The sequence below is a fragment of the Xenopus laevis genome, chromosome 8L (genome assembly GCF_017654675.1).
Source record: "Xenopus laevis strain J_2021 chromosome 8L, Xenopus_laevis_v10.1, whole genome shotgun sequence".
NCBI lineage: Eukaryota > Metazoa > Chordata > Amphibia > Anura > Pipidae > Xenopus > Xenopus laevis.
This window is the reverse complement of record NC_054385.1, coordinates 16,701,429-16,729,077: the sequence shown is the minus strand read 5'-3', so window position 1 is coordinate 16,729,077 and position 27,649 is coordinate 16,701,429. Positions and strand designations below refer to the sequence as shown.

The 27,649-nt window shown below is 40.0% G+C and overlaps 1 protein-coding gene across 4 annotated transcripts in view; it reads left to right on the top strand.

Moving 5' to 3' along the window:
* The window catches only part of dennd1a.L (DENN domain containing 1A L homeolog), a 442,273-nt gene that overhangs the window by 295,047 nt on the left and 119,577 nt on the right, over window positions 1-27,649 (top strand). For all 4 annotated transcript variants that reach the window (XM_041572481.1, XM_041572482.1, XM_041572483.1 and 1 more), the window contains exon 13: window positions 5,411-5,536. In XM_041572481.1, the coding sequence (XP_041428415.1) occupies window positions 5,411-5,536 (126 nt within the window). The remainder of the gene's footprint in view (window positions 1-5,410; window positions 5,537-27,649) is intronic.

Below are 27,649 nucleotides of genomic sequence, written 5' to 3'. Positions count from 1 at the left end.
TAGTTGATCTAGAGGAAGGCTAAAAGAAACTCTGTTCTGAATCCTCTCCAATTTGCCTCAGAGGAGACAAATTCCTTCCTGACTCCAAGATGGTAATCAGATCAGTCCCTGGATCAACTTGTACTATGAGCTATCTTCCACAACCCTGTATTCCCTCACTTGCTAAACACCATCCAACCCCTTCTTAAAGCTATCTAATGTATCAGCCTGTACCACTGAATCAGGTAGAGAAGTCCACAGCTTCAGCGCTCGCACTGTAAAAACAACCACTTTCCAAATATTTTGGTAGAGCCTCCTTTCATCTAATTGCGGTTGTCTCAGCTGGAAGGACCTACTTGTAAATAAAATATTGGACATATAGATATCACCCCTTATGCGCCTCTTCTCCAGAGTAAATGACCCCAACTTGGCCAGTCTTTCCTCAAAGAAGAGATTTTGCATTTTGCTTTGTGGAGAATAATTTGCTCATCAGTAGACCCAATACAGAGCCCTATAGGGACCCCAGTAAGAACTTTACTCTAAGTAGAGAATGTACCATTAACAACCACCCTGTACCCAATCCTGTAGCCAGTTTCCTATCCATGTGCAAATGACTTCATTAAGCCCAACAGACCTTGGTTAGAAAGCAGTCGTTTGTGAGGCACTGTATCAAATGTTTTGGCAAAATTCAAATAGATCACATCCACTGCTCCTGCTGTCAAGCTTTTTACTAACCTCATCACAAAAAGCAATACTTCTTAAAGCAATGCTGAATGCTCATAATGCCATTCACCAGGACACAATTTTGAATGTGATCCCTTAACAAGCTTTCAAATAATTTGCCCACCACAGATGTCAAACGTATTGGCCTATAATTGCCAGGCTGAAATTGTAATCCCTTTTTAAATATAGGAATTACATCAGCTTTCCTCCAATCCATAGGTACCATACCAGATGAGAATAAGTCTGAGGATATCAGAAATAAAGGCCGGTCTAAAATTGAACTAAGCTCTCCTTGATCCCAAAAGTGCAATCCGACTGGCCCTGGTGCCTTGTTCACAATAATTTTGAGTAAAGCTTTATGAATCATATCCTGAGTCAGCCACTGACTAGATTGAGCTGAACCAACAGTGCAGCTATGAGGTGGGTCATGAAACTCTGACTCCTCTATTATATACACTGAAGAAAATAACTGATTTAGCACATTTGATTTAGTACATATATCTGTTACCACCATTTTGGTATCATTATTTAAAGGAGCCATACTGTCAACCAACATCTTTTTACTATTAATATACTTAAAAAAACTTTCTGTGGTTAGTCATAGTCTCTGCTGCAATGCGCTCCTCGTTTTCTGTCTTTGGCTTCTGGATTGCTGTTTTACAACATTAATTATAGTGTTTATATTCATTAAATGCAGCTTCTGTCCCCCCCAAACTTGTAGTTTTAAAATGCCTTTCTCTTCTTTCCAACATCTATACTTCTATATTAAGCCACATAGAGTGGTTCTTCTACATTTACTTCTTAAGGGAATAAATTGAGAACAGTAAAAATTGAATATCATTTTAATTGTCAACCATTTCTGTTCTGTGTTTTTAGTAGAAAATGTAATCCCCCCATCTATGCTCTGAATGCTTTTCTGAAATTCAGGGCTTTTGTCCCCTAAGTGTATATCTGTTTTTTGCATCAGAGTTTAAATGAGATCACATTATGGTTATTATTACCCAGGGGTTCAACCACTTGCACATGTGCTATATATTCTGGGCCCTTTGAGATCACTAGATCCAGTTGGCTCCTCAAGAACCTGTGACATACAATTGTTAAAAACCTGTTCCCATTAGCTGATCTGACAGTACTGTTTCTCTAGTAAATATCGAAGTAATTAAACTTCCACAATATCAGCAGCCTTTTCTATTTGCATTAGGAGCTTAGCCTCTTCCTCTTCATTTACATTAGGGGTTCTATAGCATCCACCTACAATTAATCTGCTAGTCACATCCTAGTAGACAAACCACTCCTGGATGGCATGACCTTGCTGAGATCTTATTTTTGGATTTTAACTGAAGCTATATGATTTTCTTCTATTTCCTTCTCAATCAGGACTCATGATGGAATTTCTTTTTAAGAGAAGCTGCCCTATAATATAACGTTCAGCCATTAATATGGATTTTGTAGCACTATGGTTGAGCTAAGTTGGAGGCCTGAAGCCCCAAAAAGAAGACAGGGTATCATGATGAATTGACATCCATGCGGTTGGAAATAGGCGAACTATGATCAAATTAAAATGAATGTTATGGAAATTAGAAACTTGATAAATATGAATTAGTTCAGATAACTAAGAATATTCAAGTTACTTTTTACACCATTGGCTTGTGCTTTGCCTAGATGCTGTATCTTAACTAATTGTCAATCTGAGAGGGATATGGTAAATAGTGACTTGATTATTTCAGAAATGGTACATCATTTTAATATGCTATTGTGTTTAGAAAGTTTCTTATTTTCACAAGATTACACTATTTACAATTTTTTTTAATGATAATTCAGTTTAAATATTAAGAATGCCATAGAGCATGATACTCCAGGACAATTAGCAATTTTCTTTTGAGGTTCTTCAGTCATCAAACATTTTTACCACTATCACTTTTGAATTTAAACTCTTATTTGGTTACTAAAGTCCTACCTTCCTTAGAACCAGGTTTAAATAACAGACTGTCTAATAAATAGTTGATGGTCTATGTTGAAAAATAATTAATAAGCCTGATATTTTTGGATACTTCGACCATCGAATAGGCTACTTAGACCATCGAATTTGACTTCGACTTTGATTCGAACGATTCGAATAAAAAAAGTTTGACTATTCGACCATTCGATAGTCTAAGTACTGTCTCTTTAAAAATTCTTCGCATTCAGTACTTTGCCAAGTTAAACCTACCGAATTGCATTATAAGCCTATGGGGACCTTCTACAAGCATTTTCTAAGTTTTTGGCATTGAATAAAAATTCTTCGATCGATCTCTGAAAATCGGTCAATTCGAACGATTTTTGTTCGATCGATCGAATGCTTATTTTAGCACTAAATCCTTCGAATTCGATATTTGAATTCGAATGATTTCAATTCGATGGTCGAATTCGAGGGTTTTAAACCCTCAAAATTCGACCCTTGATAAATACCCCCCTTACTACCTAGTTCTAAATTGTTTCCAAAAGCAATGTTGGCACAAAAAAAGGGAGCGTATGAGAGATCAGATGCAAGTAAACCTAGCATGACGTGCAATGTAAAGAGTAAACTGGAGTGCTGTTTAGATCACTACCACTGGAATCTTGAGTAGTGTATAGGTACTTTTGAGTGATGAATGAAATTTCGGATCTTCCACTAACATAACCAAATCCAAAATCCAACTAACAGCGTTCCAAAATGTAGTGGAAAGCGTTTACAGAAAAGTAAATATCCTTGTTTTGAAAATTAAATGTTGTACAGAAGGGTTTCTAGATTGTTTTGGACATGTAGAGTATATCTGTTTCTATCTAGGAGGTGCAGTAGTAGTTTGCAGTAATATCTGGTCAACAATTACATTTAAAAAAAAATAAGATGGCATGTAAAATATTTTCACACCTTATCTTTATGTAAAGAAATTACAATTATTGTCATATATTAATACAATATATGTAATGTCCAGTACTCGAGGCATGAGCAATTTACAGTAAGTGCTCTCTGCAAACTCATCTTGAACTGCCACTCCTTCCTCTTCCTATGCAGCTTTTCCTACCCTTCATCCCTTTTTATCCTTGTTACCACTACCTCTGTTACCTTCATTTTCTGTCCTGCTTCCATCCTTTCCTTTTGACTTGAATTTAGCATTTAAATAGTAAATCCAACCTAACTTCTTGGTGATTGTTGATTTATTGAAAATCAGTGTTGACTGCCAAAAAGTAATCCAACACTTTTTTAAACTATCTAATTCTAAGGTATCTGCCGATACCAATTGCTCAGGTAGAGCAATGATCAGTGTTACTAGTGTCGGACTGGCCCATAAGGATACCAGGAAAACTCCCGGTGGGCCCAGCTGTCAGTGGGCCCTCATGCTTCTAAACATTTGGCTTATTTCATGGTCATTCCCTATTTCTATGAGAATAAATAGTCTAAATAGATGGAATAATAGGTTATAGTATGTAAAGAAAAGAGAATAGGAGAATAGAGGTTGAGTGAGGAGAGGAAGAAAATAATACATAGAGTCGGCCCCTGGTCTAAAGGTTTTTGGGTGGGCCCCTGGTCTAAGGGTTTTTGGTGGGTACCTGGTGTCCCAGTTCGACACTGACTGTTACAAACTCTTTTTGCACATTAAAGGAAAACTAAAGCCCACCTGATGTTAAGTCCCCACTGCCCACCCCTCCCTGCCTCCCCTCTGCACAGTCTTACCCCAGAATTCTGTCCCCTCTTGAAATAGTGACCGCACATGCAGAGTGAGCACAGCGGAGCTCACGGGCGTCATCTTCTTCTCTTCGGTAATCTTCTTCCTCCCCTTCGGCATTTTCCGTCTCTTTTGGCACATGCGCAGTTGTTGCTAACTGGAAGATTGCTCCAACTGCACATGCGCCATTACATCGCTCCCTTCACGAAGATTACCGAAGAGAAGAGAATGTCGCCAGTGATCTCCGCTCTGCTGCGCTCACTCTGCATGTGCGGTCACTATTTCAAGATGGGACAGAATTCTGGGGTAAGACTATGCAGAGGGGAGGCAGTGGGGACTTAACATTGAAGGTGAAACTTTCTTTAATTGTTTTTTGGATATAATTTACAAAAGAGTTTTTTGTGAATTTTTGGAAAGTGCCAGGAGTATTTGGCATAGTGTCGTTCCTATAACAAAAAAGACTGAAAGAATTACGTGATGTAAGAAGAGATGAAGAAATAGAAGGGGTTAGTTAGTAAAGGATAGAATATGAGTAAGAATATGGGTGAAGTTAACTAATGAAACTACGGTATCTTTGGTAAAGAGAGAGAAGTTGGATTGATTTTACTTTCACCATCTATTGCTTTAATGCTTTTTCTTTTGCAGCCAGATGTGTTCAGTTTACCACTTCTTTTTATCCTTGTTCTCTTTTGTTTTTGCAATATTTATGCCCATGCATCTCTTTTATCCTCTTGTTTCCTCCACCAAGGTGATCTTCAGATGTGTGAAGCTAATATTTGTCTGGACTTGCATGTGCTTTGTTTGAATGGAGAGGCATGTCCTTTGTTGTAATTATTGGTGTATTGGAGAGGAACAATAGACATTTCAAAGGAGAGACTATGGGCCAAGCAGAATCTGTTTGTTTTTATAAGTAGATTTGTGTTGTACGACTTCATGCTAATTGTTATCTATGATCATTTTAATCAAGATTTTGTTGGTTTTGCACATGGCATATCATACACCTTCTGGTCTTTGCATTACAGGTCTCTGCATTGAAAAACCGTCTTAGAAAAATGTCCACAAATACCGGAGATGGAGTGGCTAGGGCTTTCCTGAAGGCCCAAGCATCTTTGTTTGGTAGCTACAGAAATGCACTCAAAATTGAGCCGGTAAGTTGAAACGTTTTTTTTTTCAAATTATTTTTAGTTGTGTGTTAGTGATGTGCGGGCCGACCCGATACCTGCGGGACCTGCGGGTCGGGCGGGTTGGGGTCGACCTTGCACTGCTCCTCGCGGCTTCAAATGCCGGCTTCCAAATTCCGGGTTACGGTCTTATAGTCTCACGTCTGCTTGCCCCACCCCTTTTGTGACGTCATTGTGACGTCATCGGCAGGGCGGGTCGGCACAGGTCTATAAAAGGACCCCGGAAGTGCGGGTCCGGACTGGTGCGAGCTGGAGCAGGGCAGGTTAGGGTCAGGTGCGGGTCAGGAAAACCCTGACCCGTACATCACTATTGTGTGTGAACAGGTTACATTATGACTAGCCAGCTGTTTCTTAACTAAAACTGCCCTTTGTTATAGTGGAGTTCGATTATAGGTTTGAAGCAACTATTTTGCTAACTTTGTAATGCTTTCTGCCTATCGTAGCCTTTACTACCTCTATAGACACATTTCTCCCCCACTTTTCGTCAGGTGAGATGGGGATATTGCCAGTACACGTACTGTATGACCCTAAATAATGAGATGTGTTTAAAAAAAAGTGTTTAACCTGCTAAACTGCAGTTTCTACAGTTTATGTTGAATGCTCCATTAAGATCATTGTTTTCAAATGTGTGATGCAATGTGGACAATATGGAGTTTTTATTGTTATAATTTACCTTGATTTCTCAAAACATAGTGGGGATGTAATATAAGTTGCTAACGGAAAAACTATTCACAATGCGAAAAGTTATGCCTTTTTTGCTTTGCGCAAATTTAATATAGCTTTTGCGAACCCGGAAACTGTTTATCGACCACTTCCGACAGTGGAAGACCGTTTGCGAATTTTATAGTTTGCGTCAATGTAATAAAACTTCTTACTGAAAAAGTCGCTATGTTTGCTCCAACAGATTACGACACCTTCAAGCGCTTCTTCAGAGTGCGCAATTACAATTCGCAATGCAATAACAGTTTAAGGAACAATATTACTTAAGGAGATGTGGCTTTTTAGTCTTGTCGCCGCAAATTGTTTTGCACTTTGCGACTTTAATTACATTCCCCTAATAATGTTTTGCTTTTGCACAATTCTAAGCTTGAGTTAGATTCGGTCTTTGAGTCATTACAGGACATCTATTTTTTTTTATTTTTTGAGCTACTTTGGCCTTGTGTTTGGGATAACTGTCCTGAACTTCCTCAAGATTCAGTTTTTTAGCAGCCTTAAACACAATCTATTTCAATTTTCAGTATTTAGTGCCAATTTTGGCCTCTGTACCGCAGTTTTGACTAGTCGATCTCCATTCTGTACTATGAATGTCTTTAGCGCTTGAAAATATACACAGGGTAGTGATGTGTGGGTCGAGAATTTCTCGACCCGACCCTAACCCGACCGCTCCCTACCTGCACCCGGGCCCGCTGCTCTCCTTTATTTATAGACCTGTGCCCGCCCCGCCCCGCCTCGCAGTGATATCACAAATAAATTCCGGCACTGGAAGCTGTCAGTTCTAGGTCGCAGGCGGGGAGAGCAGGAGAAGAGCTCGACCCGCACCCGCCCGCTACCTGCGCATTTCATCCAGGGGTCCCGCAGGCCTCGGGTCGGCCCGCACATCACTAACACGGGATAAAACAGCATCTTTGCAACTTAGGCTTTATGATTTAAAATAAAAATAACACCAACAACTAAATGTCAGTGTACGTTTTGTTACACATATTTGTCAAGAGTCTGATTACTTTTTCAAGTGCTGAATCTTTGGTTATCATTGGGATGTGCAGTCATGTTAAAAACCATTTTGAGGGTGAAGAGTTTATCTTTCCTTTTTTGTGTGCATTTTTTTTTTTTTTTAAGCTCATACACTTTTTACTATTCGTTCCATTCACATTGGGTTATAGTACACTCCAAGAAAAAGAACTGATAGCTGAGTTTATTGCCCATATGTATATTATCGCTAGCAATGATTTGTTATTGCTGGATTTGAGTAAATCCCTTTTTTTACCTCTTTCATATTGTGTATTTCTATAGTTATTCTTTCAGAAGTATTTGTGCATTTCATGGAAACTATGTTTTACAGGGAGCTCAGCACATTCAATTCCAATTATATTTCTGTTTTATTTTTTATTAAGCTTCAGCGTTGGTTGATACCATCTGGTCTCGGCTTTATAGACATATGTTGGTTGCTGTGGCACCTGCAGGGTTAATCGGTGACCTGCTGGGGTTGCACACATGTACGAACTAAAATTGCTTCTATTAATGTATGGAGTTCACTTATGGCATTTACAGGGGAATTTGGGCCATATTATTATTTGGGCCTCTATATAAGTAGCTGCTCCATTGTTTTCCAACCATTTTTTTATTCAGGGGTACAGAGGTACCCGTTAGTCGCATGATCTATACCTTATCCCTTTTATGTCTACTTAAACTTTTATCATATGGGTATGAAAGTTTCTATGTAATTATATTGGTTCAAAAGATTTTGGTTCAAACTCCGGTGTCTCACGCATGTTTTCATGGTTGAGATGCACTTTCTAAATCTACATTAAATGGGTTGTTCACCTTCATCGGCTCGTAGAGTAATATTTAAGAATTGGATTCTTAATTCTATTCCGACTCTGAATGATGCATTGCTGGAATTGAAAGCTCTTTACACTAATGAAGTTATGAATTACAGGGTTGACAACATACACAAAACGTAGAACCAGAGGAAAGGAAAAAATTCAATTCTATCTTATATTGTTCTATGGATGAGTAATTCCAATGTGATTTAACCTTAATTTTTGCTTTATAATGTATTATTGATATTTGTATTATTCACCGATGTATTCTTCAACATATTTTAAAGTTAATAAGTCTTTATTACTATGTCTTCAACTGTATGAAGAAAATCAAAAAGTGTTGGAAAAAGAAAATTGAATAGGACGCCTCTATTAGAGATGTTGGTGCAAATGCTTGACGTGGCCACTTTTTATTACAAATGTCCAAGGAACCTGAATAAAAACAAAAGAGATCTTATAATGCCCTACACAGGAGCCCACCCTAGAATGAATGTTCCATGCCCCTCAAATGTCTGGGGAAAAATGTTAACCCGAAAAAGTTTAATAGTTAGGACTTTTGCAGGCAATCCCGCTTAAAAAGAGGAAAAGTCGCCAATGTTTTTTCAACTTTTTCGGCAGATAGAATATGATGTAAGTGACGTAAGATTGAGGAATGTCTAGCTTCATTGTGAAAGAGGTAACGCTCAGTAAAATTCGTTACTGAATTTGCTGAGTAACGACCATTCACAAGAGCGAAAAGCTGCCTGGCAGTGAAGTGCGAATGAGCGAATTGTCGCCTACACCTGTTAGTAAATTGGCGAGGTCCCTGGCGAAATGTCGCTAGCGACAGCTAGGGATGGGCGAATTTGACCCGTTTCGTTTTGCCAAAAATTCGCTGCATCTGTTTTTTTGATGCACGACGCCATACATGTCTATGGGCATCATTTTTGCGGAGAAACAAGGTGAAAAAATTCGCCCATCCCTAGCGACAGCCACTTCGTAAATCTGCCCCTATGTCTTTCACCTCAATGGTCTACGGTAACTGAATTTCCCTAACAATACACCTATTTATTTTTGTTCTCTTTGCAATAGTACCCAATATGCAAATATTTCAGTAATATTTACCTCTTACCATTTTCAAGACTCCAGTCTTAGATCAGTAGGACATGCAGTGATTTGTTGGCCGAGGGAAACTGGCGGTTCTGCAGACAATACGTTGCCAAAAAATACCTTTACATTTGCAAGTATGGGGATTCCCGCACTAGGTAATACAGAAAAACTGCTTTCTTGTTTCTGTGATCCATGGCAGTCCCCATGTGCAAATGAAAAGGGTATTTTTCATGGCTTTGACAACAGGGCTCTGTCAATGTCCCGTAGTTGGGAAAACACCTGTAATTAAAACACTTGCAAATTGATAAATGAAGGCTTATTGATGAATGCAGTGCAAAGTGCAGATTATGGACAAATTTCTAAATTTTTTTACCCACAATGCAGAATTTCATGAATTCCAGCATAATTGCAGATGTACTTTAAGATTAATCCACTTCAATTTGTGTGAAGTGCTTCAGAGTGGGCGCAAATTACACAAGTTGTGATGCTTGCAATTTTCCAAATATTTGCGTTGGAATCGCATTACTTCCGGAGCATGGTGTTAATAATGCCATTGATGTATGATTCACTGTGCACATAAGTCAAGACTATTAGAGCAAACCACAGTCTAGAAATGTTAGTAGTGATGGACAAAATATATACGTAGTTTCAAGAAAGGGTTTACATGCCCTTTTCAGCAAGTGAAGAAATACGAACTGCTGGTCCAATAGCAGTAACATTAGTCAACAGGGTAGAGTCCTGCAGTGGGTCTCATCTAAATTTCTTATCTTACGGTATATTGTGTATATTTTACTCCTTTTTGAACTTATTTCTGCCCCGCCCACTTTTGATGATGTCACTTCCGGTTTGCAGAAACACCACTTCCTGTTTAATGGTGTCTGGCGGGTTGTGGATCAGGTGGTGGGTTGTGGATCAGGTTGCGGGTCCGGGTAGTGGATTAAAGTGAATAAATATACGGGTTGTGGTTCCGGGCGCTGGCTGTGGGTTGTGGAAGTTAGTTCTGCGCAGGACTCTGCAACAGGGGCCTTTTTTATATTCATTGCCACTGAGGCGGCCTTTCCTTTGTCTCCCGGAGGTGGCCTTTCCCCGCCACCCTCACTTATTCGCTTCATGGCAACAGCACCCGTTAGTCCAGGGACTGGTCCAATTGAATGTTTGAAGATCTTTTTCCCCTTTTGAGGAAAATTAGGGACAGTTTCTTTGCATATTTCTCTGGATCATCTAGAAGTTAGGAAGGAATTATTTAATCACGAATTTGTTTGGAATTTATTAAACCCCGAGGATGGAAAAGTCAGAAAATCCGGCATCTCAGATCTGTTGAGCTTGCATATAAGTCAGTGGGAGAAGTCCCACTGATTTTGTGATGTGCACTGGGTTTCGCGCAATACTCCGGAGTTTTTGGGTGAAAAATCCGAAAAAATCTTGAAAAATCTGAAAAAAATCTTGAAAATCAGATTTTTTTTCCCAAAAAGCAAATTATCGGGAAAATATAATAATAAATAAGTGTAAAAGACCCGAGCGGATTCAATCGCAGTTTGAAGCAGAAAATATTGAGATAAATTTGAACTTTGATAAATAACCCCCTAAATGTGACAGATGTTCCTTTTTTCCAATCATATGCCTCCTATGCATGCAAAATACTATGCGATGTATAAGAGATGCACAAATTAACTGAAAGAGATATATAGAGAGTGACATCAGATAAAATATAGCCAGTGATTGTTCTCATTTATGTATTCGCATTTCTGTTGTGTTAAGCAGCCGATATTATTCTCTTTAGAATCATGCATTTTAACCCTAAACATCCTTTTTGTCCCTTTTGTGAACCATACAGATTTATTTTATGTAATAATAAAAAAAAAGACAAGTGTAATGACTCTTGAATGTACAGCCATTTAATAACAGAGGGGAGAAAAAGAACGCTTATTAGGAAGAAATTGATTAATTCATAAGCCAATAAATACAGAACATGTTAATTGTTAAGCTATTCTAAAGGCATTCCTATCGGTAGAAATAAATGCAGTCGGTTGATTGTGTATATTATGAGCTCTCTCTTGTCTTCATGATCTTTCCAAGACTGGCACCTAGTGGTTAGCTGGAAGACATCATTGTGGAGTACGTGTAGTTTTTTCCCCCTAGAGCACAGGGCACTTATATTTAGCAATGTAGTTATTGGGTGGCGACAGCCTAAATGGTAAATATTTAAGGTTAGTGTGTTTTCAAATATTTTAGAGATGCGTGTATATGGTCTTCCAACATATATTGGGGATATTTTTCTTTATAGAAAAACACAAATGTAGAGGCCATTTGTTTAGACTTAAAGATTATAAGTTTCACTTATACAGATATAGGACATGTTATCTAGAAAGCTTGGAACCTGGGGTTTTCCAGATAATGGATCTTTCTGTAATTTGAATGTAATTCATACCTTCAGGGGCAGATTTACATATGGTCGAATATCAGAGGGTTAATTAACCCTCGATATTCGACTGCCGAATGTAAATCCTTCGACTTCGAATATCGAAGTTGAAGGATTTACAGCAATTAGTTAGATCGAACGATCAAACGAAAAATCGTTCGATCGAACGATTAAATCCTTCAAATTGAACGTCGAACGGTTTTAATCCATCGATCGAACGGTTTTTCTACGACCAAAAAAACATGGGAAAGCCTATGGGGACCTTCCACATAGGCTAACATTGCACCTCGGTAGGTTTTAGGTGGCGAAGTAGGGGGTCGACGTTTTTTTTTAAAGAGACAGTACTTCGACTATCGAATGGTCGAATATTCGACCGATTTTTACTTCGAATCGTTCAATTCGAAGTCGTAGTCGATGGTCGAAGTAGCCAACAAAAAAACATTCGAAATTCGATTTTTTTTTTATTCTATTCCTTCACTCGAGCAAAGTAAATGTGCCCCCAAGTCTATTAGAAAATAATGTAAACATTAAAGGCTGGTTTTGCTTCCTTCCAATAAGGATTAATTATATCTTAGTTTGGCTCCAGTACAAGCTACTGTTTTATTATTACAGAAAAAAAAGAAAATGCTTTTTAAACATTTGGGGGCAAATTCACTAAGATGCGAAGTTGCGCCAGGCGCAACTTCGCCGCACTTCGCCGCACTTCGCCAGGCGTAGTTTCGCCAGGGCTCCGCAAATTCACTAAAATCCGAAGTTGCGCACAGGGGTAGCGTAAGGTTGCGGAGTTGCGCTAGCGTTGATTCGCTATATAAAGCGAAGTTACGCTAGCGAAGGTTAATTTGCATACGGCGCGAAATTCAAATTTCAATGGAGGAACACATATCTGCACTACAAATGCCTAGTAAACCTTCAAATCAGCAAATAAAATTTTTATTTTGCCCTACACATGTGCCCACTGTCTAGGTAAGTTGCCATGAGTCAGGAAATGTAGGGGGGAGGAAGGGGAGCCCCAAAAAATTTTCGATCTTTTTCAGCCTATCAGCCATCATGTAGAAAACACGCCAGCGTTTTTTGGGACTTAGAAAAAAAATTGACTCTTTTTTTAAACAATCCCTATCTACTCTATTGCGCTTCGCCAGGTCTGAGGTGGCGAAGGAAGTCTAGCATAAAAGGTAGCGTTCAGTACACTGCGCAAGTTAGTGAATTTGCGTAGTTTCGATAGCGTTCGGCGCTTCGCGGTTAAGTGAATTTGCCCCTTGGATTCTTTGGATAAAATGGAGTCTATGGGAGATGGCCTTTCACTAATTCAGAGCTTTTTGGAAAATGGGTTTCTGGATAACGGATCCTATTGTAAAATGGTGCTAAAACAAGACCAATCGATGAATTCTTGCCTCAGTAGAGTTAATTTAAATATGCAAAATAACAAATATATTGACGTTTTGGGTATTTAAGATTTGCACAGGAAACTATTAGTTATCGTTTATAAAGGTCCCAATGTGGACAGAAACATTGGGCACAAGTAGTATGTGAAATAAAGAGTTTTAAATCTACTGCAAGACAGTAATAGAGTGCTGGTCCTTAACACACATACAGGGTCAGACTGGGCTGGTGGGACACCGGGAAAAAAACCCGGTGGGCCCCGCCAGCCCAGGCCAGCTCCCTGTCACTGCTGCCCCGAACCTCCTGTCCTACTGGCCCGGTCTCGCTTAGTAAAGGGTGCACACACTAGCAGGGGTGGGTGTGAGCGTGTGCAGGAGTTGTGCGTGCGCCCCAGGGGTCCAGAGGGGGCTTTGCAGTATGGATGGAGGTTGGAGGGGAGTCCCTAAGACAGGAGCCCTGGTGGGCACCGGGCCAGCGGGACATTGGGTGAAAACACAGTGGGCCCTCGTGGGCCCCGTTGACCCAGACACACACCGTTTGCTGCCTTTACTGGCCCCTGCTGTCTCCCGATCTGCTCCTCTGGTCCCAATCACTGCCACAACTAGAGACAGGTACACGCAAGGGGCCCGGAGGGGGTGGGGGCTTGCGTCTGGGGCAGGGGGCCTGAAGGGGGGTTGTGCCAGCGAAAGGTGAGCCTGGAGGAGAGGTAGGCACCCTTGTGTTAGAAACCCTCCAGTCCGACACTGCACACACACTATTTTTTTTAACATTTTTTATATATATATATATATAATTGTAGAAAAGACCAGCACTCTGTTTTCCAAAAAATTCAATGATTTATTCAAAACTCACAGTGTCTCCAACGTTTCGGCCCTCTTTGGGGCCTTTGTCAAGGATATATATATATATATATATATATATATATATATATATATATATATATATATATATATATATATATATAGTATAGTGCATGTGCGATGAAATGGGGATAATTTGGACAGGCTAAACTTGATGGATTAACCTACATTAATTGTGTAACTATGAAGCCCTGTATGCATATAGTGCTTGTATGTGGCATGTAAAAGCCAGATATCCACAGGGTGCAGAATTGGAGTAAAGCAAAAATTTGATACTTAGAACATTGGATGGATGTGGTTAGTTGAACCTTACTAATAAATGAATAATAAATGAGTGCATGTTACCTTACTGATACACACGTATACATAGAACATTAGCTTGAAGATTACCATAAGGTTGAACCTTTTGTTTGTGGTCCTTTGTTTCTTAGCAATGCCTATGTGTAATTCTTGGTTACTAAGCGATAACATACACTGCATTATTGGGGATGCTGTCATATGTAGCATCTCATATCTCCAGATGATATAATAATATAAACTATTCAAATGGGACAGTCATCTGCAAGAAAGTGATATAACTCTAGGAGCCTGGTACTATGCACATGTTTTGTGTACAGGCCTGGACTGGGAGTCAAAATAGGCCCTGCCATTCCAAGTACACAAAGGCCCAAACAGCCCCCTACCAGCCCAAACAGCCCCCAACCAGCCCACTCTATGGTAACTTTCTATGGAACCATACAGCAGCCCTTCTAGCATTTGCCAGAACCCACAGACTGCCAGTCGGGGCCTGGTTGTGTATTAGCATCAAGGTCGGACTGAAGTAGGGCTCTTACACATGGGTGGTTTTTCCTGCGCTCCCCTGCGTTTTGCTTTCTTTCGTTCAGTTGCAGGAGTAGATGCGCTCAATTTTATGTGAAGGCGGCTGTACTCTCACAGGCGCATGTAAGCGGCAAACATGTTGCATTTCGCCTGCATTCGGCGCATACACAAAACTGTGTGAGTACAGCCGCCTTCACAATTATTGACTGCATCGACTCCTGCGCTCCCCCGCGGCTGAACGAAAGAAAATGCAAAGCAGGGGAGCACAGGAAAAACCGCCCGTCAGTAAGAGCCATAATGGGGCCCACCGGGACTGCCACATGAAGGGCCCCTCCCAGCATCCCTCTCTGCGCCTCCCGGCTTCACTCTGTACGAACTTCATTGCACCGCGGGCCTGTGCAGATGAGCAACATCGAAAGTTTTTTTAAGTGAGCACATGATCAGGGGAACATGACTGGGCTGGCGGGGGCCCTCCCGATTTTTTCCCAGTGTCCCACTGGCCCAGTCCAACACTGATTAGCATTAACTTTGTAGTATAACAAATATTTTGGCACATTGCATTCTGCTTTTCTTTTCAGGCACTATTTCCATTCTGGTTTCATTTATGGCTTTTACACCAGGGGATAGCTATAACTGAGAATTTGTGTGTGTGTGCCTGATCTTTTATCTGTGTGTTGTCACTGTTCATCTCCGTGCAAATATACACGTCTTATTACTGCTGCTTGTACCCGAATTCTTCGTTATGGGTCTACATATTTTCTCACAGTCAATATCAGCTCCTGCTTTTATCCGCCTTGTAATGGACTTTGCAGGTTCCAAGCAGACAAATGAAGCCACCCAGCAGTTGACAATGTTACTACTGATTATGCCGTACTGGAGTTCTGTGCAAGACTTTTCTTGGAAGCAGTTTCTTCTTCCCCCATCTTCACAACAGAAAAAGCTCATTAGTCTCATTTTCTACCTCTGCTGTGCTTGCATCCATACGCTGACTGCCTCCGTTCCAAATGAGAACAAATGGCCTTCTTTTGCACAATCATTAGGTGCAAAGATATTTGTTTTACTCTCACATCACAGGCACCTTTTAATATCTTGTCATTGGTCCTTTGTCTTCCATCATGCCTCATGATCTTTTCACTATTCAGTAAAGAAAATCCTCCCCCCCGCGCATTCTGCAACAGTTAAGGTACATAAAAACAAGCAACATTTTTTTTTAGATGCTCTACTTCTTGTTTTTAATCAATTAATTTGAACAAAACAACATAATAAAAAGCAGATCTGTAATGAATTTGAGCACCCGCATGTTGTTTCATTATTGCTTGGCAAAGCATTCTACATTTTTCAGTAGTCCGTTTAGATTTTTTCATTCCCCAGTCAAATACATAAAATGCAATAAAATTACATTGAGGCAACAGTACCGCATCTTCTTTTTTATGACATTTGTCATTGTATTTTTCACATTTAAAAGGGTTGTTCACTTTTCAGATGACGTAGACAGTGATATTCTGAGACACGTTGCAATTGGTTTTCATTTTTTATTACTTGTGGTTTTTGCGTTATTTAGCTTTTTATTCAGCAGCTCTTCAGTTTGCATATAAAGTAATCTGGTAGATAGGGTCCAAATGACCCTAGAAACCATGCACTGATTTATGAATAGGAGAGGAAAGATGAGTAATAAAAAGTAGCATTAGCAATACATTTGTAGCATTTGCTTTTTAAAGAGGTCAGTGATGCCCATTTGAAAGCTGGCAAATAAAACTATAGAAAATAGATCTACCAGGCAGCTGCTATCTTGTGTTAGGGAGCTGCTATCTCGTTACCTTCCCATTATTCTGTTATTAGTGATATCACTCCAACTTGCAGTACAGCAGTAAAGAGTGATTGAAGTTTATCAGAGCACAAGTCACATAACTGGGGGCAGCTGGGAAATCGACAATGTGTCTAGCCCCATGTCAGCTTTCAAAATTGAATATAACAAAATCTGTTTGCTCTTTTGAAAAATGGATTTCAGTGCAGAATTCTGCTGGAGCAGCACTATTAACTGATTCATTTAAAAAAAAAAAACATGTTTTCCCATGACAGTATCCCTTTAAAGGTGAACCACCCCTTTAAGGGAATATCAACTCAAATCTTTACAATATACATTCATTACAGTTTTTTCTATGTTTCTTAAGTTATTTGTAAAGTTATTGTTTGTCTGTTTGTTTCTATTCTATGTCCTGTTGATACAATGTAAGATAAGGCAGCTGATTAACAGACATGGCTTTGCTGGGGAACTAAGACTTTAGTAACATTGTTTAAAAAGTAACAACAGGGAGATGTTACAGAAAAACAGGGTAACATTTTTTTTAGCATTTGTGTTTTACTGCACTAAGCAAGATTCATTCATTCATTAGGACAATGTTCTAAATATAATGCACATTACAGCAAGCTGCTATACGATGTGTTAATGTGTGACCTTGTGAACCCTTTTGATTTTAATATTTCTGGATAAATATGACCTTAAAAGTGATCTGTTTTTCCTGAAACTAGATACTGAGAACCCAATGAAACAACATTAGACAAACCACAATGCTTTGTTTATTTATTTATTTATTGAGGAAATTCATAGTGACCTATGTTGTATGGCAACGGTAGATGATCCTTTGCCTTCAATAACTGGTACGTCTGCTTCATGGTCAGGAATAACTGCAACTAAACTTTGCCAGTAACTTAACCAGTCCTGAAGATTAGCTTGGAGGGGTTGTAGCCGATTTATCCTTACAGAACAGCTTAACTCAGGGATATTGTTGAGCTTCATTGATAAAACTCCCTTCTTCAGGTCATTACACAGGATTAAGGTCAGACCATTCCAAAACATTAAGTTTCCTCTGCTTTAACCATTCTGGCAGATCGACTTGCAAGTTAAGGGGTCATTGTCTCTCTGCATGACTTCACTTTCTCTTGAGTTTCAATTCATGTATAGTTACCCTGATATTTTCCTGCACAATTTGATGGTATAATTCAGAATTCATCCGAGTCCAGATGCAGCAAACCAGACCCAAACCATAATGCTGCCATCATCATGTTTAACAGATGGTCCTTGTGCTGGTATGTGATGTTTCCTTTTGCCAAACATAATGCTTTTCACTCAAGTCAGAAAGTTCTATTTTGGTCTCATCTGTCCACATAACATTCTTCCAGTAGCTTTGTCAATAAAAGAGAGGCCTTTAGTTCTTTAGACTTTGGTGTGATCTTTGTTGATGATCAACCCTCCTTGGGGAGGGTAACAATGGAGTAAAATTGTCTCAGTTTGTACATGTAGACTCGTATAGACTCATCTAGATTTACTTTGTAACCTTTTCCAGCCTGGGGCACATTAATAACTGTTTTTAAGAGGTCTTCAGAAATATCTTGAGCCACGATACACCTAAAAATGTGTAACGATCTGACTTGGATATGGAAGATCCAGGTTTCTGTCCTTTAAATAAGGCAGAGCCAACCACATATTGATGCTCTCATACCTTTTCCACACACAAATATGTAACTTTGGATCATTTTCTGAACCAATGCGGGTATGATTGGGCTTCATTCTGCCCCCTAAAATCTTGCCACCCTAGGCCCAGGCCTTGGTGGCCTTTCCACAAATCTGGGCCTGGTCATTGTCAGACATTCACAGAGCTCCCACTGAGGTCCTAGATGAGCCTTAAGGTGGCCATACACGGGCCGATAAAAGCTGCCGACAGACTGTGTCGGCAGCTTATTGGCCCGTGTATGGGGGCCCCCGACGGGCTTCCCCGATCGAGATCTGGCCGAAAGTCGGCCAGATCTCGATCGGATGGGTTTAAAAATCCCGTCGGATCGCGGCCGCATCTGTTCGTTGATGCGGTCCCGCGATCCGACCGCCCGTTTGAGAATGCTAGGATCCGATCGTTGGGCCCTAGGGCCCACGATCGGATCTGCCCGATATTGCCCACCTCAAGGTGGCCATATCGGAGGGAGATCCGCTCGTTTGGCGACATCGCCAAACGAGCGGATCTATCCATGTATGGGGACCTTTAGTCAGCAGAAGAGCCCTCAGGTGTGTTCACTCACCTTTCAAGTGCAACAGTTGAATCCTTTTTGTCAGAAAAATCTCTGCAGCCCTCACTTTGCAACAGAAAGTGGCTGCTTTTTGGCCAAATTCTCTCTTATTCCAAGCACAGTATCACACTCTCTTCAAAGACTCCAGAGGGCCCATTTACTAAGGGTCGAAGTGAATTTTCAAATTCAAAAATGTTGAATTTCGAAGTATTTCTTGGGTATTTCGACCATCGAATTGGCCAAAATTTGATTTGAATTGAAAAACGTCACAAATTCGACCATTCGAAATTCGAAGTACTGTTTCTTTAAAAAACTTCGACTTTGCCACCTTAAACCTGCCGAATTGCTGTTTAGCCTATGGGGGAACCTCCTATAACCTATATGAGCCGTTGGCTAAGTTTTGAGAAGTCAAAGGTTTTTTTTGTGAAATCGTACGAATCGGAAGATTTTAATTTTAAGGAAAAAACCTTCGACTTTTAAGGAAAAAACTATTGTACTACACCTATTCGATGGTCGAATTTTTCTTCAAAATTCGACCCTTGCTAAATCTGCCCCCAGGTGTACTGTTCATAAAAGATAGTGTGCCAAAGTTGCACTGGAAATGTACATGCAAATCATGCTGGAAAAGTACATTATGGGAAGAAACAGACGCAATTCTAGTCAACTGCAAAATTATGTTAAAGCATTGCAGGAAATTGTATTTATGTGCCGCCGCTTTATACAGATTTATAGATATGACCTGAGGGTGTTATATCCATAGTTAAATATTATTTTTTCATTTGTTATTTTTAATTTCAGAGGTGTTGCTGCGGGACAGGGTTTGTACTGCCAGAATTATATCCCAATATTTCTTAATAGTTTCTGCCAGGTACTGCAAACAGTGCTAATACTTATCTCTAGTATTTTTTTTTTGTTTTATTTCTCTTGTCATGGACATTACACATGCCATAACCACTGTGTAAGAAATAGATGACTGCCAAATGTCATGGCTAACTGATGTGTATAATGAAGTTCCCTCACAAGTCAAAAATAATGTATTTAGGCTTTAGATTTTTATTATTCCCCTTCCCTTTGTTCTTATCCCAGTGGTTCTGCCTTGGACAACCACAATTCACTTTATTTATTTATAGCCTTCATGATGTTCAAGTTTTTTTTTTGGTTGGTTTCATCCAAAAACTGGATCAATTCGAGCTGAAAACTCGATCAATTTGAGTTTTCGGTTTGTTAACCCCAAACTCGCTGATTTGAGTTTGAGTTGTGTGTTCAATCTAGTGCATTCAAGGTCTAAAAGACTCTAAAATTCGACCTTTGATAAATAACCTCCTAAGATTATAAATAAATTTGTTTTAGGTTAAGTCTGCCTAAATGCCATTTTACTACAGAATCTGGACTCCTCTTCCCAAAACTATTGTTACTTGTACATAATTAAAAAAAAAACCACAACAGCTATCACAAATATAAATTATAATCATAACTTGCACTTTAAACATTTAAAAAGCCCACCCAAATAATTAAAGAAAATCTTTCTAAGTAACTTTTCAATATACACTATTTAAAAAAAAATGCTTGTGCCACTGGAACATTGTGAACATTGATATTGGTACATTGGTATTCAGCCCTATTCTAACCAATTTCCCATATGGTGTGTTTCATAGAAAAGAAAGGAAGACAACTGTCTTTTTCTTTGGCCCTTTTTGTGTCAATTAATGCAATGACAAACATTCCTTTGTTTAAAGGCTCTCTGACTATCTTAAAATCAGCTTTCTGTTGTTTGCATGCTGTTTTTTAATTAATTTATTTTCGTTTTCTTATGTGTCCCATTCAGCCCAACATTGGCGGTAAGCTCACCAATCTTTCACCAATTTTCATTCTAAATCATTTTTATCCTTTTTCTTGGCATTAAAATAAATATAATTGTTACAATCATATAAATATGTTTCCACAAGGAACTGTTTTGGAATTATAAACTTGTAAAAGTTAACTGCTCAGTGTCTCATAAACGGCTATCATAGATTTTAGTGTAAGGGTCTGGACACACAGACAGATTCAGGGAGATTAGTCGCCAGGTGACAAATCTCCTCTTCTTTGTGGCGACTAATCTCCCCGATCTGACTTCCGCCGGCTAAAATGTAAATCGCCTGGGAGCAGGCTCATGGAGCACTTCGTTTTCCGAAGCCTAAAGTTTCCTCGTGATGCAATTACGGGCGACTTCGGAAAACGAATTGCCTACAGGCGATTTACATTTTAGCCGGCGAAAGGCAGTGGAAGGCAGTTCAGGGAGATTAGTCGCGCCGAAGAAGAGGAGATTTATCGCCTGGCGACTAATCTCCCCGAAACTGCCCGTGTGGCCAGACCCTTAAGAGGTAGTGGTTGCACCCCAGACCTATACCCATTGGCTGATTGGCTACCTGATTATTGTGGCTGTTGCAGTTTCTTGGACAGAAACCTATCAGAATGGAGCAGGATATTCTATGGCATGTTTAGCCCCCCTAATTAAAATAGTAATATAATAAGTTAGGTTGAAAAAAGACACACGTCCATCAAGTTCATCCCATTCCAGAGGAAGGCAAAAAACCCAATTTGAAGCCTCTCCAATTTGCCTCAGCGGGGGAAAAATTAATTCCTGACTACAAAATGACTAGTCCCTGAATTGGTCTAGTTGGAATTGAGAATTGAGTGTTTTGGCGGGGTCCAAGAGCTAGATGTCCATAACACAAGAACAGTTGGAGCAGAATGGTACTGAGGAGGTTTTTTTTTTATTTTGTACTGGAATACATGTGACCCCCTTACTCCTGCAAGCGCCCTGCTTGAGGTGTAGCCACCTAAAAGTGGGGCCTGTTATCAAATATGGAAGAGCCTAGAAATATGCTCAATAATGCAGCTTGCTGCGGAGTTTTATAGTATTTTAGTATTTTGGTTGAAGAATTAGCCAGAAAATGGTTGAAATAACACAATAAGCCGGCTGTGATGCCCTTGTATCTGTTTGGTTCTTTGGTCTTCTAAATGTCGTTATTGCCAGGGAATCTTTTCTTATTAGTAGTACTTTGGCCTCTCCATGTGTCGTCTTTTTTAGAACATAGCAGACATAAGTTGATTGCCAGGAGACTGTGTTGTGAGATTATTATTATACTTGTATTATTGTACAAGTTCCTATGCTCCATGAGTTCAATAATGCAACCTGCTGTGGCCATTTATAGTATTTTAGTGTTTTGGCTGAAGAATTATCGAGAAAATGGTTGAAATAACACAAGAAGCAGGGTGCGATGCCATTGTCTCTCTTCTAAATGTCATGATTGCCAGGGTAATCTTTTCTCTTAACTACTTTGACCTCTCCATGTGTTGTCTTTTTCAGAACACAGCAGACATAGGTTGATTGTCAAGAGATGTGTAGTGAGATTATTATTGCAACAGTTGCTATGCTGCATGACTGTGTCTTCTGGTATCTAGTGTGAAGACCTAAAACATTTCTTCTCTTCTAAAAAAGCATGGAGAAATGCTTGCCTAGAGTCTTTTAGTAGCAACTACCAAACTACAAGCGATTGTATCAGCAGGCAGCATTTGCTTGTCACCCACTTGTTGATAAGAGGCTCCATTGACCATGTCTTGTAAATTCATCTTCTAGATATCAGTCACATCAGAAATGCGAAGGTTCATTGTAGTAAGATGAATCAGATATGACAACCCTGTTTTATGATCTCAATGAATAGTGCTTGCGCTGGACATATTTTTTCCCCCATTGTATTCATATTGAACAAGGGGGTATACTGCCCTCTCTGTATACTGTGATAGTGGCAGGTGCAGACATATTTACACCAACATAGAATTTTAAAAGCTTCCTGCAGCACCCATTGAAGCATTGATCTTTTTGGAGCTTAGGCTAATACTTTTGACTTTCTGTACTTTCAATTCTTGGAGAGAATTCTGGGCATTAAGAAACAGTTTCACCCTTAACTTCTGGAAGACCCTTCAAACTATTATATAATAATTCTGCCTATGTATGTGTCAGGACTGCTAGAAGCACCCGACGGCGCTGCTCACCTTCCCGGCGGTCACGATGAAAATCCAAGATGGCGGCGCCCATGTCAAACACATGGGTGCAGCGGCGCTGCATGATGACATCATCATGCAGAGACGCTGCACCCATGTTTTCAACATGGGCGCCGCCATCATGGCTTTTCATCGGCACCAGTGATAACATCATCATGCAGCGACGCTGCACCCATGTGTTCGACATGGGCGCCGCCATCATGGCTTTTCATCGGCACCAGTGATAACGTCATCATGCAGCGAAGCTGCACTCATGTGTTCGACATGGGCGCCGCCATCTTGGATTTTCATCGCGACCGCCGGGAAGGTGAGCAGCACAGTCGGGTGCTTCTGGCAGTCCTAACAGTATGTAGTATTTTTTAACAATAACAGTATAAAAACAAAGTTTCTGAATCCTACAAAGTATTCCTTGAGACAAAGTGAGTTTTTTTTTAATCATTTATAATGTTCCTATAATATTATACATTAGTTATGCGTGTATTCTAGGCCTGTACAAAACAGAAATAATACAGGTAACTTTGCTCACAGTGATATGATAATGTATGTACTGTTGTTGGGTAATGCTCTGATATGCACACTTTTTAAAGGGTACTTGTCACCCAGACTTAAGAAGCTGTATAATTAAAGTCCTTTTAAAATTAAATATAGAACCCACATTTTTTTTTTTTTACTAAAACATCCATACCGGTTATAAACTTCTTTAAAACTATCAGCATAGGCATAGCGGCGGGGCAGACTTTCAATTTTGCACTTCTTAGATGTCACTGCATCCCTTACATTCCCCCTCCATCTTCAACATCTAATTGTGTAGCTGGTGCATGGGCATCAGGTGCCCCATCTTGGCACATAAACAATATTTTGGCATGATTGAAGCTTGCCTAAATAACAGTGTCCATAAAATGGCTACTGACTGCTAATGCAATTGAAAATAATTTATGTAGTGTAAATTTGGCCATAGACTCAAAGATCCGCTCATTTGGCGACATCGCCAAACGAGCGGATCTTTCCCCAATATGCCACTAACGGCATGGCTATATCGTGGGTAATCTGAACGTTCGGCCGTATGGTCGAACGATCGGATTACGATATGCCAAGGGGCTCTGACGGGTCGCCAGGGTAAAAATCAAACCGTCCCGATCGATATCGTGGCGAGATATCGATCGAGAAGACCCGTCGGAAGCCCCCATACAAGGCCAGATATGCTGTCAAATTGGTCTAAACGACCGATATCGGCAGCTTTATCTGCCCATGTATGGCCACCTTTAGTAAAGTTTATTTTGCTTGACTAACATCATGAAATAGTATTTGGAAGTATTTCTTAGGGTGACATGTCTGCTTTAATTGTCTACATTATAGTTCCTATACACACATAGATATTTTTTTTTAATATTTATTTGCACTGATTGCCTTTGCCAGATTTTAAGACTAAAAGCATTGATAAGCAGGTTAGAGGTGGGACCCTGTTAATTTGGCTTTGAAAAAGAATAAAATCCCAACAGGAATGTGTGATGGTGCCTTTGTGACAAGTGATGCTTAAGTGTGAAGCAGTAATTGAGTGTGTGGGTGCAGCAGCACAAAGAGAGGCGGCAGCTTGGGACTGGCGGGTAGAACTTCAACGAAGATGAGTAGAGAGTTCTTATCTAGCTGTTCTGTTGAGAAGGAGAGCTCAGTATTCTCAGAATGTCTCAAGCTTTATCAGACTGTAAAATGTAGACTCTTATAGAGATATTGAGGTGCATGAGGGAGGGAATAAAATGTACTTACTGAAAAGAATGATATAGTTGCACCGGGTGCAACAAGTTACACCAAGGATATAACTAAGTGGGCCTGGGCCCCTTCCTGTAGATAAAACTTCTTCGCCAGGTGAAGATTCGCCAGGACAACGCCAATTCACTAAATGCGAAGTTGCGTCCAGGGCGCGAACGAATGTTCGCTAGTGTTAATTCGGCAAGCAAAGCGAAGTTGCGATACAGTTGGCTAATTTGCATACGGCGGGAATTTAAAGTACAATGGATGTATATGTTGCAGCAAATACATTACACTACACAAGCCCAGGGAACCTTAATAAAATAAAAATAGAGCCCAGTGTATAGTTTATGTGCCATATGTTAGGAAATATATGGGGGAATCGAATACCCTAAAAAAAAATTACAATCTTTTGCAGCCTATCACCCTGAAAAACTAAAAATTCGCCAGCGTTTTTTGGGACTCAGAAAAATCTCCAGATTTTTTTTTGAGGAAATCCTATCTACTCTATTGCACTTTGCCTGGTCTGAGGTGGGGAAGGCAAGTCTGGCGCAAGAGGTAACATTCATTAAAATCCGCATCTTAGTGAATTTGCTTAGTTACGTCTATTTGAGTGAAAATTCGCCTGGCGTTAGAGTGCGAAGTACACCAGCGTTAGTCACTTCGCCCTTTGGTACATTTGCTCCCTGGTGAATACTACTACATATGGAGTAATAACCTACTAAAGTTCTAATCTCATCACAGTTTACAAATGTGTCCAGCCCTGTCAAGAGCCAAGTGAAAACCCATCGCTAGTAAAACGATTGGTTAATATTTGCAACTACCCTGATGCAGTTTAGAACGTGCAATTGTGCTGTATTCGTTTACAAATGACGGGCCTGGCAATAGTACAAAGAGATTCAAGAATTTTTGCACTTTGCAGATTTCCCTGCAGGCCCTCTATGTTTAACCGATGAATACATGGTTGTGTAAATGGGGCTGCATATGAAGGGTGGGCTTTGGATGTGTATAGTTACCCCAGCCGACACTCACCAGCACTCTGCTCTGCACCTTGCCCCGATTGTTTAATCAGCTGCTGAATACAAAGGGCAGCAATTCCCTAGACGCAAGTTCTGATGTAGCTCCGCCTCCCACTCATTAAGTGCAAGTAAACATTAAAGGGGTGTTTTGTGTGTATTCTGAGTACAAACTAGCTATGCCTTTACACTTTACCTTTTAGAAACCATAAAAAATGGCAGGAGAAGTCTCAGATGTAAACAGTCTGACTAGCCCACCGGGTTACCAGGAAAACTCCCAGTGGACCCTCTTGTTTCTAACCATTTGGCCTCATTCATGGTCAGCCCCTTTATGGGAACAAAGAGTAGGTTTTTCTAGGTTTTTCTAGGTTTGTAACATAGGAATTCTCCTTAAAAATAAACTATACATCTGTTTAAATCCTAGAGATTGTAGGAAGTGGTCTGTGGCATGTTTTCGGTCCTTATAGCTTTACTTCAAGGGTCAGATTTATCAAGGGTCGAATTTTGAGGGTTAAAAAACCCTCGAAGTAAAATCCTTTGAATTCGAATATTGTATTCGAAGGATTTACCGCAAATGCTTCGATCGAAGGATCGAATAAAAATCGTTCGAATCGAACGATATTGATCGATCGATCGAAGAATTTTTATTCGACCACAAAAAAACTTAGAAAAGTGCTGGGGAAGGTCCCCATAGGCTAACATTGAACCTCGGTAGGTTTAAAGTGGCGAAGTATGAAGTCGAAGTATTTTTTAAAGGGACAGTACTTCGACTATTGAATGGTCGAACGATTTAATTCGAATCGTTCGAATCATTCAATTCGATCGAATTTAACCAATGGTCGAAGTACCCAAAAAAATACTTTGAAATTCGAATTTTTCTCAATTCGACTTATTCCCTCGAGTTTAGTAAATCTGCCCCCAAATGTACAGCAGTTATTTCCACCTTCAGGTAGGACTACATGGACATTTTCGGCGCAATCCGACGTGCTGCGACAAAACGCCTGCGACAAGTTGCATGCGACAGAAATAAGGTAGGAGAGAAATGTCAGATGAAAACGCATCCGACGCGACTCGACTATCGGATGCAGACGCAGCATGCCACTGTTGTCATATGCATATCACTATGCATATCGCACATGAACTATACACTGGGCTCATGTGTAGGGCAATATAACAACTCTATTTTATTTAATTAAGGTTTCCCTGGGCTTGTGTAGTGTAGTCTTTTCCCATTACAAAGATACTTTTATGATATTAGTCTTATCATTTATATTGTCATTGTTTATCTGTTATGCTAAAGTCTGATAAACAAAGCATTTGAAGCCAACTATCCTTCCAGCTAACCTTAATTAAAGGTGGCTATATATCTCCGCTTCTGTCTCTGTCCTGAAAAAGGGAAAGTATATTGTGGCCTTCAAGGCAATTTGGATACGTTAACAACGATTATACCTTCTTTTAATAACTTATTTAGTGGAATGAAGGCTCTTTAAACTCTGCCATGGGCTTTTGTACTGCCCATTGCTTTAGAAATTTAAAAAGAAATCAGTCATGCTTATTATTTAATAGGACACTGCCTTAGCCATGGTAATCAGTGATTAGGCTTAACAGAAGTGCCAGAGGGATGGAATATACAGTGTTGCCTGAGAGTAAAGGTGGCCATACAAGGGCCGATAAAAGCAGCTGACAGACCAAATCGGCAGTTTATTGGCCCGTGTGTGTGGCCCTCCCGATGGGCTTCCCCGATCGACATCTGCCCGAAAGTCGGATCTCTACATGTATGGCCACCTTAAGAGATATCCACTGGCTCACTGTGCATGGACACATGTGAATCTTCACAGCGGGTTTGCACCATGGTTTTTAAAAAAGCTGACCGCTGTGTATAAACTAGCGTAATGTGCCATTGCTGTAAGTATAACCAATAAGCGTATCTACGTGGCTGTCGGCTTTGCCGAAAACGCCATGAAAAATCGCATGTGTGTCCATGGTCTTACCCTCCCGAGGAATGAAAATTTCTGTGAATATGTGTTTGTTTTTAAATCATGGGGAATTCAACAATGCTATTACTTACAAGTTTTTAGATATACTTTATAATATCCTGTAATATT